Raw genomic sequence first — 22,562 nt, 5'->3', positions numbered from 1 at the left:
GCTAAGTACCAAAGGATAAAAAATTTAAAACAAAACTGAAAAAACAACACGTCGCTTGTGTCATGTCCCACTTCCTTGATCACATTAATTTCCCTGCTGGGGTGGATTGCTACAGTACCCCTATTTTGAAGTGGGGGGGGGGGTTGGTCCGAATCAATCTGTGTGCCAATATATTTCAAGGAAGGTTGCCACAGCCTAATGAATGTGCCATGTTTGGCACTAACAGCATTGCGCTAACCATGTCGCCCTATCCTTGATGGCCAGGCAAGATGAGAGTTAGTCATACCCACAAGTACAATGTTCAAATGCACCAATTTCTTCTTGCTGCAGTTGCCCAGGTATGTAAAACACATATCAAACCATGAGTAAAACAAACAGACCTTCATCGAGATTCAGGAACTCTGTTCTGAAAGAACTATTTTTCTGTTTTCCATCTTTGGTACATTTTACAATATGTTTTAATGTGACCAAACCTTTTGCTGTAGAGTGAAGTTTTGTTTGATGCCTTCCTAGGATGTTTTCACCAGTTAGTTTCAAGGTTCTGCCAATTTGCAGTAGGTAAAAATGCCTTGTTTTAACTTAGTCCTGAAAAAAAAAGTACTTCTGCAGCTGCGCTCATGACCAAAGAGTTAAACAGCGAATGTGGTCATCGCTGCAATATTGACAAATCTACCAGTTTATACACAAGACCTCAATCTACATTTATGCTGAATGTCATCCTGGGTTGTAACATTGGTACGATTTTGATGATTTGGTGGACATTGTGCAAAAAATGAAATAGAACTGTATAGACGTTTTGTTTCCTATGCTTTTCTGTCCTTTGGTTTTGTAACTCAGAAGGAAAATAATTGATGGGGGTTGAGGGGGGGGGGGAAAGAAAAATTAGCCTTGCCCTTTGACAGAAAATGTTGGAAAGATTTGAAACAGCTAGGACAGCTGTTGAATTATCTTTTCTCGAAGACCTGCTCTTCTTGCCCTTTCCCTAAATTTTCAAAATTCTTTTATTGTCATAAAACAAACCAGATGTAATATAACAGAAAATTGCATTTAGTCTGCCTCAAGGTCTTTCAGAGTCTTGTGAGTGTCCATGGATTCCCCTCCAGCGCTCCCATAGCCTCTGCAGCCACACAAACTTCAGTCCAACTTGAGTTTCAGATCCAAACTGCTGACGTGATCAGGAAGCCTTCAGCGCCCAAAGCCCTTTGGCCTATCCTAGTTCAGATACCTGCCATTCCTCAAGCCAGTCTCCAGCAGTCTGCAGCCTGGTGAGAGTCCTTTGACTGCGTCACCAACAGCCTGTGTGCTCTTCAGCTGCAGAGCACCTCATTGATCTGCTGCCGTGGTCACCATTCTGTGAGGTTGTCTCCTCTGCTTCTCAAATAAGGTGTGTGCCCATTTTCTGGAGTCCCCTGGAGCGTGCAACTCCTTGAGGCTGCTGCTAAACACAGGCCCCGATACCTTCATCCAAGACCCCGTGGTCGAAGGATTTTAAAGGAAAACTGCATCAGCTCTGTTAAAGCCTGAATTGAGTTGCCGGCAATAGGACTAGGCATAGAACCGTGTCTCCTTGCATCCCTCTCCCCAGGCCCGCACCAGCAGCACTGGCCGCACCATTATTTTCTGCACTTCGTTTTCCATCCCAGTCTAGTTTGCCTTTCCCTACCCACCTTGATATATTTCCATTCCAGGACTGTAGAGAACTCTTTCCTTCCTTATCTTTCAGTTCCCCATCCCCTCTCCTCTCCTTTCAGAGAGCTACACCCTTCCTGTATCACTTCTCAGCTTTTATCCCTTCCTCTCTCCCAAACATATCCTTTTAGCTGTTAGCCTACACTCCTCTCCCACCCTTCTATTCAGGCTCAAAATGTGGGTTACCCTTTACTTCCTACAAATGCTGAATTTCTCCAGCACTTTTTGTATGACAATCATGGTGTCTTTAGACTTTCCTGCTTCATGTATTTTGCCATGTTTATTATAAATTGGCTGGCATTCAAAATAAATTTACAATGCCATGTAATATCTATTTGAGCTTGCCCATTCAAGCAAGGGGAATGCAGGGAGGGAGCTGGGTTTGTGCCTTTAGAGTCTGAGACAGAGAGAAACAGGCCCTTTATCACTGAGTCAGCACCCACCGCCCAATCCAGCATCAATCCTTTCCACATGCTCATCAGCTACCTTTACCCTCCTCTTGCCCCAGATTCCTGCACTTGTGGCTATTTACAAAGGCCACTTGCATTACAAACTCGTTCGTCTGTTGGGATGTGGAAGGAAACCAGAGAACACTCATCTGGTTGCAGGGAAGACCACCCAAATTTCACGGAGAAAGCATCAGGAGTCAGGATTGAACCCAGATGTCTGGCGTGAGGCTGCAGCTATTTGTATCAGAATTTATTGTCATGAACAGGTCATGAAATTTGTTGTTTTGCGGCAGCATTACAGTGCAAATATTGGTATAAATTTGCATTTCAAAACTAAATTGCAAAAAAAAAAGCAGGATAAAGTGAGGTAGTGTCTGTGGTTCATAGTCTATTCGGAAATTTGATGGTAGAGGGGAAGAGGCTGATGGGAGTTTTCCTTCAGGCTCCTGTACCTCCTTCCTCAGTGAGAAGAGGGGATGGCCTGGGTGACGGGGTCCATAGAGGCTGCTTTCTTAAGACATAATCTGTAGATGTCCTCAATGGAGTGAAGACTGGTGTCTGTGATGTTGCTGACTGAGTTTAAAAACTCTGGAGTTTTTTCCTGTCCTGTGGATTGGCACCTCCGTACCAGGCAATAATGCAATCAGTCAGAATGTTCTCCATGAATTCTCTGTAGAAATTTTCCAGTCTTTGGTGACATACCAAATCTCCTCACAAAGCACAAGCCAAAATGAGCATATAAACAGGCCCTTCAGCCCACAGGTTCATACTAGGGCTTGTTCACCATAAGGAGCTCTTGCGCAGTTTAATCGGACAACATTCATGCATCTTCCCATCTGTCACGAACTGCCCCATCATCCCCAACTGCCAGAACTAAATGTTCACAACCTATTAGCTGTATAATACTGAGTCTTGTTCTTCTCATCTCTGTTATCAAGAAGAAACCCAATTCTAACTCCATACCATGATAACATTTGAAACTCTCCTCCACACCTTTGCTACCCTTCGGTAGTTAACCCCACGTACTCCTTTCATACTTCACTCAATCTCTTGTGTCCTAAATCTCCCGATTATCCTGCATTTTCTGCCTGCTTAGCCACTATAGATCTTGGCTGTCCAATGCCTTATTAGTCACGTTCTCTTTCTTGATATCAGTCACTCCATGTTCTCACTTCCTTATCTCTATCACCACTTCCTTATCTCTATCACCACCTCCAACACTTTGACCCTCTCAAAACTCTGCTCTAATCTGGCCTTCTTAGACCATAAGACCAGAATTAGGTTATTCAACCCATCAAGTCAGCCCCACTGTTCAATCATGATCCATTTTCCCACTCCCTGGCCTTCTCCCCATCACCTTTGATGACCTAGCTAATCAAGAATACACAGAATGAGGTGCCCCCCCACCCCCCCACAACTACCCGTGGCCACAGATTTTTCAGATTCACCACCCTGTGGCTGAAGAAATTCTTCTGCATCTTCGTTCTAAGCAGGCACTCTTCAAACCTGAAGTTGTGCCCTCGTGTCCAAGACTCCCAATGTGAAACAGCCTTTCTAAATCCAGTCTGTCCACGCCTTTCAACATCTGAAATGTTTCGCAGAGACTCTCCCTCATTCTCTTAAATTCAGATGAGTACAGGCAAAGAGACGTCAAATGTTCCTCATGAGATACTCCTTTCATTCCTGGAGTCAACTGTGTGGTCTTCCTCTGAACCCCCTCCAATTTTGTCCTTTATGATCCTGGTTGCAATCTACCTCTGATGAATCCTTTGCTTGTCTGCCTTACTATTCTCTTTGTGTCACTCACTCAGTATTTGTTATTGTCTCATGGCTTTTTGTTGCTTCCCTCTGAATGCATCAATGCTGTTGGTGTCCATCACTTAACTGTGGGAATGTTCATTTTACCTCTCCTGCCTTTCCCCCAATCACAGACCTCTTGTTCCCACATCCCGCTTACCCTTCACTTTTGCTTTGCACCTGTGGCCAACCCTGAGTATTTTCTGATTTCACACAAAGGTATTTAATTGGCTAAGAGTGCTTTGAGGCATCATCTGAAGGCAAGGAAATGTGATTTTAAAGATGAAAAGATCTCTCCATGCATGAATAATTTCATAATGACTATTGGGGACCATTGGAGATTTTGGTTCTGAGAGTCGTACAGCAGTAACATTGAGAGTAACCATTGCTGATCGAGCACTTCAGATTCACATGCATGATACAGGAACAATGCTATTTATTTTTAAGGTGCTTTTGAGAAATAGTTGCCAGTGTATACTATACTACAAAGTCTCAGACGAGGTGGTTGCAGAGAAGATGTGAAAAATGCAGTGGGTTCTGGAAAATTGGTCAAGACAGCAGTTGGGGAATTTCAAATAAAAATTTCATCTCACAAATGGTGACCACGATTTGTAAAATATTATCTCATTCATTAATGTTCTTTAGAGAAAGTAATTGGTTCTGCTCATTTCATCGAGTTTAAAAACCCAAAAAAGCCGGAGGAACTTGGCCTTCTTCAAGGTATGCCTTTTAACTCAGGTGCCTGTCTGCTTACCATATCGACTCGTGTAAAAGTTGATTTCACATAAAAGTTGAGCCCCTATTTTTTGGGCCCAAAACATTCTGGATTTCCCATATGCTGAATAAGCATTGACCCTAGTCTCTCACCTTGGCCCTTTGCGCCCGCAGACTGGAACTCCCAATCCCTTGGTCACAAACTCGCGCTTCAGCCCCAGCCGCTCGTGGGCCAGAGTTCCCTATGCGTATAATGTGGCCTCAGCCCTGGCTGCCTGCCGATTGGAACACCCCGCTGACACAGATACTTACCGCAGTCCCGACCACCCCATGGTAGGACGTGTGCTCTGATGCGCAGACTATATTATTACTGGCACTTTAATTCAATGTGTATTTGGTCTTAATTCGATTAGAGATCATTTGGAATTCTGCAACTGATAGGGTATTTTGGATTCTAGTGTGAATTTCAGCCCCTCTAATAGCTGACCCTATAAATTTAACATTAAAAAGTCTAGAAAATTTGACTTTTACCTGAGTATATAGTGTTGCTTTAACCTTTAACCCCTCAAAAACACCTCAGTAGTTCTTGCTGTTGCAGGGTAAGTAGAGATAGGCATCAAGAACTGATCTAGCCAACCATGCGAACAGACTGCAAATGAATTCAAAAGGTGATGATCTTTCATCAGAATGTAAATTATACATTGCTGAGCAAGCATAAAGAAGGTTGAAGAATGAGATTCCCCCAAAAAACAGGTTTCTGGTTAAAGGTTACAAAATCCGCAGGGTGGGAAATTGGACTGAATCACTGGTTGTTGGGTGTGTAGTTTTCATTAGATACAACACACCTCCCTGGCAACTGTATAAAAGTTTTCACTCTGATAATGACAATTTTAATTGCAAGATGGCAAGTTTTGTTTCTAGAACTCTCTTCACAACTTCAAGATGTTCAAAATATTTCTTGAGGTGCTGCCAAATAGAAATGCATATTGACAACAGCCTGAATCAAAAAAAAATATTCTGGCCACTGGCCAGATAATGTGTTGCTTGGTGATATTTTCTGGATAATTATTATTTCCACAACACATTCGGCCAATAAAAAGCAGAACATTCTAGAAATGTGGAGCAGAACGTTCTGGAGCAGAGCAAGTGCTGTCTGTCATTTAGTAAGAGCTGAAAGAGGGTGTAAAGCCCTCCAAAAGGGAGTGGACGCAGCCCAGGACATCTCGAATAAAATCCTCCCCACCATTGAAAACATCTACAATCACTGCCATCGGAGGGCAGCAGCGATCATCAAGGACCCACACCACCCAGCACACGCTCTGTTCTCGCTGCTGCCATCAGGGAAGAGGTGTAGGGGCTACAAGACTCGCACCACCAGGTTCAGGAACAGCTGCCACTACTTCCACCATCAGACTCAATCAGGGTCTCATTTAAGGATTCTTGCACTTCATTGGTTTTTTTTCTCTCTATTTCACAGTCAGTCTGCTTACATTCATTATCTGTTTATATTTGTTTACATGTGTGACACTATGTACAGTTTATTTTTTGCACTATCAATAAGTGGTAATTCTGCCTCGGCCACAGGAGAAAGAATCTCAGGGTTGTATGTGATGTCATGTATGTACTCTTGACAATAAATCTGAAAGCTGAATCCAGTTAATGAGTTTTAAAGAAAAGAAAAAGCAATAATAAAAATGATGGAGGGCAGGAGAAATTAATTGACAAAGGGATGATGGGGCAGGATGACAGAGCAGTGGGGGCCTGGGAGTGCATTACCAAGGGTGGTAATGGAGGACATTTGAAAGCCTCTTGGGTGTAAGAATAGAGGTGTGAGGTGGGGAAGGATTAGATTGTTGTGGAGTATGTTTCCATAGGTTGGCACAACATTGTGGGCTGAAAGGCCTGTACTGTTCTGTAATGTTCCATGTTAAAGAAAGGAGCAACATTCAAGATGGGCCACATTTTGAGGATCTAATATATTGATGAGGAAGATCTTCATTTTTATGACAGCTTTTACTTTCCATTCAGGATGGCCCTGACTCAAAATATTTCTTGAGGTGCTGCCAAGTAGAAAAGTATAATGACGACAGCATGATCCAAAATAATATTCTGACCACCGACAGATAAGTTGTTTCTTCGTGAGATTGGGTGGATAATTATTATTTCCAGAACTCCAGAGGGACATTCTCTGCTCTTTGTGGACTTCAGGAGGACCAGGAATCACCACCCTCCACCACACTTCAATAACTGGGTAGTGGAAAGAGTGGACAGCACCAAGTGACCTGTCGTGGACACTCAACATCTCTTCACTTGTCAGGAGAGCGCAGCCGCGACTGCATCTCCTAAGACCGAAGCGGGCAAGACTACTGCCCATCATCCTGTCAACTTGCTGGAGGAGCTCTATTCAGACCCTCCTAGCCAGCTGCATCACAAATATGGTAGGGTTGCTTCGGAGCATTGGATCGGGACCATAAGAGTGGCAGAGAGAATCACTAGAATCTCCCCCTCAACGTGATCTACCGGGATTGTTGTCAGTAAAAGGGATGCAAAATCATTCAAGATTCAATTTATTATCATTGTAAAACAGTGTCGTATTACATGAAATTTCTTTTTCCCTGCTGCAAGGCAGAAATTACGCCAGCCCCTCTTCCAGACAGCTTTCAGCTGCTCCCATCGGGGAAAAGATCCAGGAGGATCAGAGCCAGAACCACCAGGCTGAGGAACAGCTTCTTCCCACGGGCAGTGAGAACCCTGAACGACCAAAGGAACTGCTCACACTGACCATCCGAGACTCTCATATTCACAAAACAATATTTGTATTCATGGATACTTGTCCTGCATATGTATCGTTTGTCTCTATGTGTTATATCTGGTTGTGTGTCTGCGTGTTTTGCACCGAACGTTGTCTTGTTGGGTTGTCAGTGAGCCCACCTCACTGACAAAAGGCAAAGGAGGAAAAACCCAACACCCAACCCCAACCAACCAATTTTCCCTTGCAACCCCTGCAATCGTGTCTGCCTGTCCCGCATCGGACTTGTCAGCCACAAACGAGCCTGCAGCAGACGTGGACATTTACCCCCTCCATAAATCTTCGTCCGCGAAGCCAAGCCAAAGAACTCGTGCAATCGGATGACAATAAACTTGAATTTAAACTTCTTTAAGAGTGCTCTGGGACAAGATGAAACTTGTCACCTCTTAGGGCATTCAGCCTAGACTGTGATTTGTAGAAGGAAAGTTGAATTAACAATCACCAGATCCAGAAGTCAAGGTTCATTCAAAAAATTACATATTCAGATAGTTTGCATCTCATTCTTTCATTGGTCAATTCTATATTAATATGCATTAGAACATCTTGACAGATTTTGATTGGTTCAGAGCATATACAATACAATTGGCTGACCCGGCTGTTAATTATTAATGAACCTCCTCTCGCTGCCGTTGTGATTGGTTGGTTGGTTGGGGGGGGGGGACTTCGCATGCTCCTCATGGCTATGGTGCCCTCCCCCGCGGATCGGAGCCGGCGGTGGTGCTGCGGCGGGCCGGAGCGATGCCGCTAGGCCGCTGGAAGAAGGCTGCCCCCTTGGTGGATCAGGACGAGGCGGAGGCCTCGGCCCGAGAGCGCTGGTTGGAAGCGGAGCGGCCGCGGGTGGCGGCGACGGCGACGGCCGGGGGGTCGGGGTCGGGCCCACTGCCCCTGCGGCCGCGCCTCGCCTTCCACACGCAGCTGGCGCACGGCAGCCCCACGGGCCGGGTCGAGGGCTTCTGCAACGTCCGGGAGCTGTACGCCAAGCTCGGGGAGGCGTTCGGACTGCACCCGTCCGAGGTAGGTCCCGGGTGGAGGAGGGAGCGCCTGGGGGTGGCGGGGGCGCCCCCTGGATGTGGGGGCGGGGCACCTGAGGTGGGTGGTCCCTGAGGGTGGGGGTGGCAGAAGTGGGAGTGGCTGAGGGTGGGGGTAGTGGAGGGGCAAGCAGGGTGGGGGGCAGTAGAGGATATGTCTGGGTGGGAGGGATGTCCTGGGGTTATAGAGGGCAGAGTAACCGAGGATGGGGTGGGAAGAGGAGCAGTGCCAGAGGGTGTGAAGGTAAGGCTCGGTGAGTGCCTGTGGGTGGAAAGTAATTGGAGAATGAATGCTGGAGGGAGGGACGGCGGAAATGGAGTAACGATGAATGTGTGGAGGGGAACCCTTCAGGGACCAGGAAGGCAGAAGCAGGGGAAAGGGGTAGAGTGGGAAGAAGATAGAAAGGGAGCACTTTGGTGTGGTGGAGGTGAGTGGTAGCATCTTCAGGTGGCTGGGGCAGAGGGAGCAAGATCCCTCCAGTGTGGGGAACGTATGGGGAAGAGAGCCTACCACTCTCTTGTGGCATTGTGTGTTGGGGGGGGGGGGGGTTGGTGTAGGCAAAGGAGGAAAAACCCAACACCCAACCAACCAATTTTCCCCTGCAACCGTGTCTGCCTGTCCCGCATTGGACTTGTCAGCCACAAACGAGCCTGCAGCTGACGTGGACCTCAGGACAAGGCGGAGGCCTCGGCCCGGGAGCGCTGGTTGGAAGCGCTCCATAAATCTTCGTCCGCGAAGCCAAGCCAAAGAAAGAGAGAGCATGTATGATCGATCAAGAGTATCGCGGGGAATAGCACGAGGGACCAATCATTGGTTAGTTGGCTGGATCCTGGAAGAAAATTTCTGTGGAAAAGGCAGAGCAGTGAGTTGGGTATTCACGAGATAGATGGGTGGCAGGATTCTGATACATGAGGTTACATGGACAAGACTGGTGAAGATGTTTTGTTGAAGTGTATATTGAGTATGTGGGGTATCTGCTCTGCCAAATTGGTAATGCTATAGCTGATGCATATTGCAGCATTTGCTTGTTGGGGCAGAATGGCCATTCTGTTCTCTAAATAAGAATATTAGGATAAGGGGGATTATTTGCTTGCACTGCTGCCTGACAATGTGTGAATTGTAGCTGTTCTGTTTTCAGAAGGGAATGTTTCTTGTGAAACCTCAGTAAAGTATACAGATTGTTGTGGTGGAAGATCAAAGCAGGTATTCTCTATGGTAAGAAAGAAGCAGTAATAATGAGGATAGGCTTGGGTATCTTGGGGTTCTAACATATTGCCATTTAATGCCAAGGATTTACAAGCATCATTAACTAAGCATGGTGAAATTTATAGCAAACAAGAGACCAGAATTACAAATGCAGAAGTCTTGGAGTGTCATAGCAAAGTATTATACAGCTTTTCATTGGGGAAGGCATCGATGACTATAATAGCCCATTGGATCACAGAACAGTTTCCACTTTCCAGTGTCCAAAGATTTCTAGATCTTGCCCTTGATATTATCAGGAGAGGGCTTTAGTAAATGAGATATGCCTTCAGTGATGAGGCTTGGGACATCTTGATGGGCTCTGTGGTTGAGGCCATTGTGAAATATCTTGGGCATGGGCAGATTTGTGATCTCTGTCCAAACATCTATCGTTCAGCCTCTGAACATAGAAAATGAAAGACTTGCAGCCCTCTGGAAATAATTTCTCTTCCTTCATCCCCAAAGCTACTACTTTGAATCTGAGATTTGCTGTTGTAGGAGGGATGACAGTCTCTTGGCAACTGCATTCTCCTGACCATGTTTTTAAAATATAGACATACAGCATGGTAACAGGCCCACTAGCCTGTGCCACCCAATTAATGTGGTAACCTATAACCCCCCGGCATGTTTTGAACAGTGGGAGAAAACCGGAGCACCCAGAGGAAGCCCTTGCAGACATGGGGAGAACGCACCAACGCCTTACAGACAGTGTGGGATTCGAACCCTGGTCCCAATTGCTGCCGCAACAGTGTGGCACTATCTGCAATGCTAACTGTGCCGTTTTGTCCAGAGGCAGTGAGATCGGAATGGTTGCCCTTTTGTCCATGTTGAGTCAGTATGGAACTCAAACCAGCCAGTTAGGGCAATGATGTTAAAGGGGGCCATTCAGCCTGACGTGCTGACAGAACTTTGCATGGTGCTTTCTAAATGCACAAAAGAAAAGATGGAGGAACCCTCTGGGATTCACGAGTATAAACGATGGTTTTTCATCCTGGCGAGCATTTCCACCCTGAGTTTCCAGCTCGATGTTGAAGCCTGGAAGAGCTGCGAGTTGTCAGTGCCGCAGGTGTTACTGAGAGGTGTTGATCTCTTGGCGCGAATGAGGGAGCAAGCCTCCAGACTTGCTTGCCTTCAGGGAGCACCAGGATCAACAACTGCACCAACGCTGCCACGTCCAGTTGATTCCACATCAAGTTTGTCACCTATTTGGGCACCTGGTCCCAATCTAAACCTTGCAAAGAGTTGAAAATGATTAAAATCAGAACAGGTGTACGTGCAAGTGGTTGAAGGGAAATTAATTGATAGAATTTAAGGCTATATTGATCAGGAGATAACCAATTGGTTGGAATGGATAGAATGTTTTAAAGAGAGGGAGAGAATTCCAGAATTTAATGCCAAGGATCTACAAGCATCATTAACTAAGCATGGTTAAATTTATAGCAAGCAAGAGACCAGAACTACAAATGCAGAAGTCTTGGAGTGTCATAGCAGAGTATTGTTGATTACACAGTTTTTCAATTTTCCTTTGAGGAAATTTATGCCTGTTCAATGACTCTGGGCCAGTTTGAAACTTCATCTCTCCACAGGGCCTTCCATGGTTTATCTTCTGTGGACTATTCACTGTTTTTATGAGTCTCTTCCTGTTTGCAAATCGAGAGAATGCAGTATTTCTATTCAGAGAACCACGGGTGATGTGTAACTCTGGTGTTCAGCACAGGGTAGCTTTTCAATAATGCAGCTGAGGAGATTCAACTCTCCAGGGAGAGATGTTCTGACATGCGGAAACAGCAATGAATTGTCACAGAGTTTGTGATCAGCAACACCACAGTGGTCTGGTTTGAACTCCTGGCTTCAGTGGCTGTTGGTCTAAGATGTAGCATGTCATGTATAACGGCATAGAAGATGGTACTTGAATCTTAAAAACCAGGCGTCCTCTTGTATGACAAGTATAAGAGCTGAAACTTAACTACAAAGTCTCATCCCACCCCCGCAGGGTCCATCTGCCTAATCAGACTGCTGTCGGCTCTGTACAGCCTTTAGACGGCCTGTTAAAGGTGGTTCATTTTAACATGTGCTAATAAAATTTAAACCTTTTACTTTAAAAATATTGCGGCAGCGTTAATCCACAAGTCAGTGGGATAGTTGGTAAAGGTCCGTTGGGGCATTAAAACTTGGGTTAGTATTCAAAACCTACATCTTGGGTGGAAATTCAGGGAGTCGTCTTGTACACCTTCCTATGTGTCTTGTAACCTTGGCCCTAGAATGTTCTGGGTGAGCTGATTGAGTGATTTTCTTTGAAATGATACAAATTGTTATCTCCACATATGATGAACTGCAAACTTTGTGTGATCTTGTGGTACAATTCTGAGGGGATTCCACCTTGTTGACCCCAGTGACATTGGGAATGGCCATGTTTTGCGAGTAAGACAGGCTGGGGAAGAGAACATGGTGGGGGTGGTCTTCCATTTCACGCTCCGCATGCCGGTCCTGGAGGGTGGTGGTTTTCCAGTGCTCTTGCTCCCAATGTCCATCGTAGCAGTGGCAATTAGGCTGCGAGTGTGTGAGGTATCTTGTAGCTGGTGCATTATTCTCACGTTGGAGGTGTTTCTTAAGGGCAGTGGATTACTTTGTCCTTGTTGGAGTCGATGTTTTAGTCATACAGCATGGAATAAGGTCCTTAAGTTCATTGAATTCTGCACTGATCATCAAGCACCCATCTGCACAAATTCTATGCTCATCACATTTTAGTTGAATTTTAAAACAATTTAAATTTGGACATCCAGCACGGTAACAGGCCATTTCGGCCCTTGAGTCTGTACCGCCCAATTTGCACCCTATTAACCTACACCCCCAGTATGTTTTGAATGATTGGAAGAAACCAGAGCCCCTGGATAAAAACCACGGGGAGAACATACAGGCTCCTTACAGACACCATGGGATTTGAACCCTGGTCCACTCCCGATTTCTGACACTGTAAATTGCCTTCAGGGAGCACCAGGATCAACCATACTAATACTGTCGTACTGCCATACTAATTTTCACATTTTCCCCATTAATTTGCTCCCTCCCCCCATTATGCACAAAGGGCAGTTTACAGTGGGCAATTAATAACTAAATCTGCACGTCTGGGATGTGGGAGGAATGGGACATAGGGGAACCCACATGGGGTAACAATAAGGTGCAAACTCCACACAGCTCCAGAGGTTCGAATTGAACCTGGATGGCTGGATCAATAGGACATAGTCATTTTCTTTCAGTGTCATTCATTCATTCATCCAAGAGAATTGTTTAGCGGGGCCAATTTACCATGACACCTCTAATTACTTTTGAAATGCAGCAATTGCTTCTTCAGACAGGCATGCTTACATCTGTGTGAACATAGAGGCATATGACTCTTGCACCACCAGTGACCCGGTTTGAATCTGGCACTGCCTGTAAGGAGTTTGAACGATCTCCCGCTGTCTGTGTGGGTTTCTTCCAGGAGTTCCGGTTTCCTCCCACCCTTAAAACCTACGGGATTCATAGGATTTGGGCTGCACAGATTTGTAGGCAGAAGGGCTGGTGCTACATCTCCAAATTAAATTGCTGGAGGAACCCAGCAGGTTGGACAGCATTCGTTTGCTTCTGGCCAAATAAAGGTGGAAATAAAAATAATCTTGGAAAGATCACCTGGATAAAGTGGATCAAGCTCTGACAAATTTTATTTTATTGTTTGTTGATCTTTGTGATTTTTTTTCTCTCTGCGGAGAGTGCAAGTTTCTCGGGTGACTTGTCCCATGGACATTGGTGCATTACAGGAGATGCAGTTTGTGACGAGACCTCCCCCAATCAGCAGTCATTCCAGGCCTCCACATGGAGGCCGGCTGTAACACGGAGAGGAAACATGGAACTTACCTTCCATGGAACAGCCCAAAAAGATTGCTCCTCTGCTGCTTTGTGTTCAGTTTTCTTCAGTTTAAAGGAGCAATATCAAATATTTTGAGCTGTTTTAATTTGGATTCTCAAAGCATAGTGTAGATCAGACCACTCAGAACCATAGAGTGCTACAGCACAGAAAATAGGCCATTTGGCCCTTCTAGTCTATGGTGACCACTTTTCCACTAGTCCCACTGAACCTGCTCCCATCCATAACCCTCCAGACCTCTCCCATCCGCGTATCTATCCAATCTACTTTCAAAACCCAGGATCGAATCAGCATTCATCACATCAGATGGCAGCTCGCTCCATACTCCCACCGCTCCCTGTGTGAAGAACTTTCCCCTAATGTTCCCCTTTCAGCTTAAAATTATGACCTCTTATTATTTATCTCCCCCAATCTAAGTGGAAAGAGCCTCCTCGCATCTACTCTGTCTATACCGCTCATAATCTTGTAAACCTCTATCAAATCTCCCCTCCTTCTTCTTTGCTTCAAGGAATAAAGTCCTAATCTGTTTAATCTTTCCCTGTAACTCAACACCTGAAGACCTGGCAACATCTTAGTAAAACTGCTCTGCACTCTTTCAATCTTATTAATATCCTTCCTGTAGTTAGATGACCAGAACTCCACACGATATTCCAAATTTAGCCTCACCAATGTCTTAAAAAACTTCAAAATAATGTCCCAACTCCTATACTCAACACTTTGATTTATAAAAGCAAGATGCCAAAAGCTTTCTTTACAATCCTGTCCACCTGTAATGCCACTTTCAGGGAACAAGGTTCTGAATTCCCAGATCTCTTTTGTTCTACCCATAGCAGCGGTCTCTGGAAAAACAAACTTATCTCCAGATTTAATAGTAAAATCCCCCTTCAAATCTGTAACTGCAGTCCTGTTCTGTCATCCAGTGACTTGTGCATCATAAATTCCATTAGTTACCTAATGCTAATTGGATCTTCACTGACATTTTTAGTCCATTCCCAGCGTTTAGCTCAACACTGTTTCAGGACCGGCGACCCAGGTTTTATCCCCACACTGTCTCTAAGGAGTTTGTATTTTCTCCCCATGTCTGAGTGGGTTTCATCTGGGTGCTCTGGTTTCCACCTGCTGTTCAAAAATGTTCCGGGAGTTGTAGTGGATGTAATTAGGTGGTATGGACGTGTTGGCCGGAAGAGCCTGTTACCCTGCTGTACGTCTAAATTTAAATTAAAAAAAAAAAGGTTTAAGCAGGAAAGTCTTCAGATGCTGTAAATGCAGTACAACACCCATAAGTGCTGGAGAAACTCAGCAGGTTACAATGCACAAGAGAGCAGGTGCTCTGATGCTGTGTTTCTCCAGCATGCATTTTTGTGTATTGATGACGTTGATTCATGTTTGCAGATTTCGACAATCCTTTGTGTAACGAGGTGCATTCTGGCACCATTCCAAAAAAAATTCAGCTCAAATGTTAAGATTACAATAACGTCTCTTGACTCCACTATCCATTCCACCTCCCACCCTTGCTGTCCGCACGCCTCCCACCATCAAATACACAGCAATCCCAGAGCACTCTCACAGAGGCTTTGCAATGCTTGCAAGTATTGTGAATGCAATGAAATGTTTCATTGTTCCAAACTGCTAAGTTAACATTGTTGCCATGCCATGTTTAGTTGGATTTCTTTATAGGTGACCTTGTTAAACTTGCTCGCCTTTTATTTCTCCTGTCTTTCCAGTTCTCCCTTACCCACCCGTCCATCCCTCCTCCCCCTCATTGCTGCTGTCTCCACCTATCATCTCCTGCCTTTGCCACCTCCTCCATCTTTTTGTTCGGATGCCTGCTGGCATTCTCTCATGCCTTGATGAAGGGTTCAAGCCCAAAGCCTTTGCTAAATAAAGGACACTGCGGCCTGCGGAGCTTCTCTGGCATTTTGTGTTTTTACTACCTTTGTTCTTGGCTCAATTTCTCTTCTCCTGAATCTAAACATGTCGGCCTTTCTCCTTGGATAAGAGGCGACCTGATGGAGGTGTTTAAGATGACGATCGTGTAAATAGAGGCTTTTTCCCAGGGCTGAAACAATGGCCACAAGAGGACACAGGTTTAAGGTGCTGCGAAGTAGGTACAGAGGAGACGTTTGATATGCAGGGAGTGGTGGGAGCATGGAATGGACTGCTGGCAACGGTAGTGGAGGTGGATACATTAGGGTTCTTTAAGAGACTTTTGGATGGGAGTTTAGAAAATTAGAAGGCTACGGGTAAGCCAGGTAATCTTTAAGGTAGGGACATGTTCGGCACAACTTTGTGGGCCAAAGGGCCTGTATTGTGCTGTAAGTTTTTGATGTTTCTATGTCCTGTCATCTGATCTAGAGTACTGTACTACTTATTGTGTGAGTCTGCTCTCCCTGGCAAAGAAAATTATCTCAATCCACTGCCAAGAAAGCAATAAGATGCTTGAGTAATTAGAAATGATGCACTTGCATGTTTTGAAGAGATTGCATTATCAAAGGCCAGCCAAAATGCTTTGATATGCTTCCATTGGTTAAAAGGGCCTCATATGCCTTTTATCTTATTGGCATTTTAAATTAGGGGAACAGCTTTTCTCCATTCTTTGCTATTTTGAAAATGTCAGTGACATAGAGTTGGCATTGCAAACAGTGTAGATGGAAGTATGACTTGCAAATATAAGATTAATTCAATAAGCAAAGGTGTAAATGGATTTCAGTAAATGCAACTGTTGTTGTTACGTTCCAGACAGCAGCATTAGAAATGGTCCCATGTTTAAAATAATACTTTTATTATTAATTACCAACAATAGAACACTTTATCTAATCTATCTGTCTAAAAACTATCTGTGTGTGTGTGTGTGTGTGTGTGTGTGTGTGTGTGTGATGAAATCCTTGTTGAGATGCTTCCAGAGAAATCTCCTTTTTAGCTACACAACTCCCTTCAGAAGTGACTCGATGGGTTTGAACAAATCTCCAGCTATTAGTGATTCTGTACTGCCATGCTCTAGATGGGGTCTATTTCAAATATTCACAACCGTTGTATGATTTTTATTTAACTCCTTGATCTGGTCTTTTTTTTGGCCACAGTGGTATTCTCATTCCCCTATAACACAGAGAAATCAGATAAATTGTCTATCACCACACGTGGCCACATTCAGCACAGTATCCCTTCAAAGGATGCTTCTCCAAGTGCTATCTCCTTAAAATGGCCACTGCTCATTCCCCTATAACATGGGGAAATCAGATTGTCTACAACCACACACAAGGTCACTTCAATACTATATTACTTCCAAGAGCACCTCTTCCTTAAAATGGCCCCTGAGTAAACTGTGTGTTGTCTTGAATCTGTTGGTCATGCGATCTCTGCACCTGGGTTTTCCAGGGGCCCTTCCTCTCTCTTCAGATGTATTCAATTTAGGAACATGCTGTCTTCAGCCTGTCTGTCAACTCGCAGTCAAACTCCAAAGCCTACAGGGTTTTGTTAAATTTGTCTCTCATAAAGTAACAGTCCCACAAAATGGAAAATGAACTAAAAATGGGAGCACATAATACACATGATGTAAAAGGGATAAAACAATTTTTCAAGCTTTCCACCATTTGGAATGTGTGGTCTTTGAAGAGACTTCTAGGGTGGGGTGTAAAATCTCAAGGATGTGTATTGAACATAAAATGCTTATGAAATGCTAAACTTTGTATCTTGAAGACTTCAGATCAAGGACGTCCCAAAGTTGAAGAGGTCGCTCCAAAACCAGGTCATATTCTCTTGAAATTGGGAGGTCAGGTTGTGATTTGCTGAATTTGCAGGAAATTAAGGGGGCTAATGGGGTAGACGGAGTGAGTCTTTCTCAAGGACAGTCTAAAAATGCGTCTGTCTCTCTGCTGAAGTCGTGTATTTTTGGAACCTGGTTTTAAAAATAGCAGCTGATACAAGGTTAGTTTTGTAGTCTTGAGTCACAGATCAACGGTGGAAGAGAATGGAAGAGATTTAAGGGGCTGAATTGTAAGGGGCAAGAAGCTGATTGTAGAAATCAGGAGAACATGAACTAGTCCTCACTGAGGGGTCAGCAGTGGAGAGGGTCAAGAACTTCAAATCCCTGGGTGTCAACATCTTTGATGATCTATCCATGTCAAATCAATCATGAAGGAGGCTGGCCAGCGGCTGTACTTCGTGAGAAGTTTGAGGAGATTTGGTACGTCACCGAAGACTCTCAAAACTTTACAGGTGTACTGGGGAGAGCATTCTGGCTGGTTCCATCACGATGGGGGGGAAAAAAATACTCCAGAGGGTTTTTGACTCAGGCTGGGACATTATGGGCACGAGACTTCACTCCATCGAGGACACCCACACGAAGTGGCGTGTCTAAAGAGAACCGCTTCTATCCTCAAGGACCCCCACCACCCAGGCCATGCCCTTGTCACACCGCTGCCATCAGCACAAGGACAGCTTCTTCCCCTCTGCCATCAGATTTCTGAATGAACAATGGACACACTTTGTCTTGCATTCTTTATTTGTTCTGAAATGCGGTTTATATCCACTGAGGAATTGGGGGATATGGGGAGAAGGCAGGTAGGTGGAGTTAGGTCATAAATTAGATCAGCCATGATCGTATTGAATGGCGGAGAAGGCTCGATGGGCCATTTTTGGCCTACTCCTGTTCCTACTTCCTATGTTCTGCTGTGATGCTACCACAAAACACGGATTTTGTGACCTGTCCATGACAAATTTTGATTCTGAATTGGCTCTGCTCCAGTTTTGAAGTCTTTTTAAAATATGAAGAGGTGGGTGGTATTTTTCAAGTAGCAAAAGATATTTATTTTGCTCTTCAAATATAAAAAGATAGTTGGCTCAAGTGCTCCTTAAAATGAGAAAAAAATTTGAGGGAGTAGCTATGGGGAAGATAATTCCAGTTGCGTTGGAGACCAGAACTTGGGACTGTAAATGTAAGTAATCTTTGTTGAAATATACCATTTCAGGGCGGCACGGTTAGCATAGTGGTTGTCTCCATGCTGTTACAGCGGGTTTGAATCCCGTGCTGTCTGTAAGGAATTTGTATGTTCTTCCTGTGCCTGTGTGGGTTTTCCCCGGCGACTCCAGTTTCCTCCCACTGTTCAAAAACATACCAGGGGTTGTATGTTTGAGTGGCCAAGAGGGCCTGTTACTGTGCTGCAGGTCTAAATTTAAAAAAATATATTTCAATGCAGTTAGCAGAATTTTTTTCAGCTGCTGAGATGAACACTTTATTGCCAGGAGGATTTTGAGCTGAATGAAATAGATGGCGCTTGGAGAAGCTGGGTGAAATGGGGTTCTGGGGAAAAGAACTGAAGGGCGAAAAGAGGCCTGGGACTGCACGAACAATGAGTTTTCAGCATTTATTTTACTCTGTTGAAATGAGCTTGTCTGTGTTCCTGTGTCTACCCACAGATTATGTTCTGCACATTGAACACTCACAAAGTGGACATGGACAAACTGTTGGGTGGCCAGATTGGCCTGGAGGATTTCATATTTGCCCACATCAAAGGGCAGAAGAAAGAAGTGGAGATCTACAAATCGGAAGATGCTTTGGGACTGACCATCACTGATAATGGAGCAGGCTATGCCTTCATCAAGGTGAGTCAGTGAAGCAGTGGGGCTAGTGCCTTGTCTTTTGTAGTTTTATATACGAGTGCAATCACAAGGCCTATTCCCACTGGGCTAACCAGTAGATTGGCCATTCAGTGAACTAGTCAAGGAAGCTGTTGTTGCCTTTCGCACTGGACCAGTGTTAGCCAGTTCTGTGTCCTTTCACATTCACCACAAACATTCTTGGGGATAGGGAATTCTGTCCTCAACCAGTGATGTCTAAGTGTCGCATCGAGCAATGATGGACCTGCCCTAAATCCTGATCAATGTATTATGATCTTGTACTTAAAATTAATCATGCTTAATTATAAAATAATTCATTACAGCACAGTTCGAGCCATTCAGCCCTGTTGTTGTGCCAATCTATATCAACCTTTATAAATTTATAAAAGATCGTGGGAAAGTCCTAGAGCATGGTGCACAATTTACAAAGACCGTAGGAAAGTCCTAGCAGCATGGTGCACAATTTACAAGGACCGTGGGAAAGTCCTAGCAGCATGGTGCACAATTTACAAGGACCGTGGGAAAGTCCTAGCAGCATGGTGCACAATTTACAAGGACCGTGGAAAAGTCCTAGCAGCATGGTGCACAATTTACAAGGACCGTGGGAAAGTCCTAGCAGCATGGTGCACAATTTACAAGGACCGTGGGAAAGTCCTAGCAGCATGGTGCACAATTTATAAGGACCATGGGAAAGTCCTATCAGCATGGTGCACAATTTACAAGGACCGTGGGAAAGTCCTAGCAGCATGGTGCACAATTTACAAGGACCGTGGGAAAGTCCTAGCAGTATGGTGCACAATTTACAAGGACCGTGGGAAAGTCCTAGCAGCATGGTGCACAATTTACAAGGACCGTGGGAAAGTCCTAGCAGCATGGTGCACAATTTACAAGGACCGTGGGAAAGTCCTAGCAGCATGGTGCACAATTTACAAGGACCGTGGGAAAGTCCTAGCAGCATGGTGCACAATTTACAAGGACCATGGGAAAGTCCTAGCAGCATGGTGCACAATTTACAAACACTGTGGGAAAGAGCGAGGGCAGACATGCCCTCCCAGAACTCTGTGCAGTAGAGAAAGGGCTGTATGCATGGAGCACTCATGGAGGGACTTTTCTGCCACACGAAATTCTGGGAGGGCAGATCCGCCATCGCGCTTTCTCGCTCCCACTGCGACTTTCCCACTGTCCTTTAAAAGTTTATATAGTTGATACCTTTTTAATCTTTTGTTTCCTTCGTGTTCCTGTACTCATGAGAAAACATTATCAACGTGTCAACACTTTGTCCCTGGATAGTCCACGTCCCTTTCACATGACTAATCGGCACACAGGCATCAGTTGATGCTGGGGATGATATAACCTACCTTAAACGGTAAATTGGCCTTCAGTTATTTGGACAAGGTGTCAGTGTGAAAGGGGCTAGAGAGAACAATGTAAATGGCACTCCTTATTGACAAATTACTTTGTTCTGTGGGTTTCCAGCATGTACAGTTGTTTTTGCAAAGGCTGTATCATTGCAACTTCAGCAGCTAAATGTTTACAACCAACACTGAGGTCAGAGAGGTTTTGGGATAAAACTTGGGATAGCAATGCCTATGTGAAGGAGTGCTCCATATTTAGCAGAAGGTCATTTGCTTTGTTCGATAGAAGATTCAAGATTCCTTTATTGTCATGTAATAAAAACATTGCCATATTACATGGAATTTGCATACATTTGCCGTAAGGCAGACTGATTCAACATCAGCAGAAATTGTCTGCAGTGGCTCTTGCATTCAGAGAAAGAGCAGCAAACGAGAGTTCCCCCAAGTGTCCGTGGATTCACCTCAAGAGCTGCTGCAGCTCCCGCAGCCAAACAGTAATAAAATATATTCTTAAGTTGAAGCAAATGCTTAAGATGTCCATCCCAACCCTCAATGCAAGCAACAGCTATAAATCCCATCTGCTATTGCTGAGTGGTGGGAGGGAGATAGATTTAAGATAATTGCAAAAAAAAGATAATTTATTTGTAAGGAGTGGTCTGCAGCGAAAGGATAAATAAATTGGGTTCAATATCTGAATACAACAAACCCCTGGTATCCGGAATTCAAACAACTGGCAAAAGAATTTGAGGAAAATAAATTAAAAAAATTAAAATAAATAAGAATAAAATAATGGGTGAATTATGCAAGTTTAGAATTGTAAATATTCTCTGAAGTAACACATAAATCTTTGGTGAGGATGGGGGCAAATATTCAGTCAGTGGAGTGCCTGCTTTGCTCGTAGCAGCTGTTCGAATGAAATTGTCTGAAACAGCAATGGCATCGCCCAGGTCGAAGAGCTGGTTGATGCCGCTCGCTGTTGGGGTGACTCTTAAAGTGCCCCCTTATCCCTGCCCTAGTCAGAGGCTTTATCTGTAAACTTGGGTGGTGGTGGTGGGGGGGGAGGGTCACAGGGGATTAATTATCTATAATATTATTTGTCTTGTGGATGGCTTCATGGAGGGGGAGGAATCTAGTTAAACATTTTCGAAAAATGTGACTGAAAATAAAAATGCTTTACGGTTTATATGCAAGTGAAGTTTGTTCAGTGTAAGTGCAGTGTAGTATTTTTTCCTTTTAAGCTATTCTTAATGCTGATGCTTTAGTTGGGCATTGTAAGAGTAAGTCTCAAGCAACCAGAATCTATACTTAACTGGCATCTATCAATCCGCATAGGTGCCGGATACCAGGGGTTTTACGGTATTCAGGGTTGTGGTCTTGAAAATTTTACTTGACCCTCAGCTGTTTGGGAGGTTGTGTACACCTCAGCAGAGGCTGTTTCATTTCGGTGATCAACACTGCCGCTTTCTCTCAGCGTGAAAGCAGCACTTTCTTTCTTGCCAAATCTTGCTGCTTTTATAACCCCAGCAAGACTCCATCGTTGATCCTCACCATCGCGTTCAATGCCCCTTTGTTCTAAGCTCCACCACTTCATTTGTATTCTTGCTTGCTCTCTCTGCCTGCCCTTTGCCCAGCTCTCTCACTTGTGTTGGCAAACATTATGGAATCACTGAGACAATTTTTCCAAGCCTTGCCAGCATGGCAATGGTGCTCATTTCTGGGAGAGGCTTAAGACTTTTAAAAAAATCCGATGACAAGGTGTTTGCTGTGGAGAATGTAACACCCAACAAGCAAGAATGGGGAATACACTCTGGGTTTTTGGAAGAAGCAAACCAGAATCTCAAAAGGAAATTTCTGGGTGCACCTTCGTAAAAGTGTGTAGTCAAGTCTAGTTTATTGTCATCTGATTGTACAAGTACAAACCGATTAAACAGCGTTTTCCAGTCCTCTGTGCAAAAACC

General features: G+C 44.5%; 1 protein-coding gene across 1 annotated transcript in view; it reads left to right on the top strand.

Annotated features, from left to right (window-relative positions):
- Window positions 1-8,111: 8,111 nt before the first annotated feature.
- The window catches only part of LOC138758454 (PDZ domain-containing protein GIPC1-like), a 39,217-nt gene continuing 24,766 nt past the window's right edge, over window positions 8,112-22,562 (top strand). The window contains exons 1-2 of the mRNA XM_069927385.1: window positions 8,112-8,472; window positions 19,049-19,234. Coding sequence (XP_069783486.1) covers window positions 8,197-8,472; window positions 19,049-19,234 — 462 coding nt within the window. The 5' untranslated portion in view covers window positions 8,112-8,196. The remainder of the gene's footprint in view (window positions 8,473-19,048; window positions 19,235-22,562) is intronic.

Source organism: Narcine bancroftii, chromosome 3 (assembly GCF_036971445.1).
Source record: "Narcine bancroftii isolate sNarBan1 chromosome 3, sNarBan1.hap1, whole genome shotgun sequence".
Lineage (NCBI taxonomy): Eukaryota > Metazoa > Chordata > Chondrichthyes > Torpediniformes > Narcinidae > Narcine > Narcine bancroftii.
The sequence above is the reverse complement of the archived record's forward strand: the minus strand, read 5'-3'. Positions and strand labels throughout refer to the sequence as shown.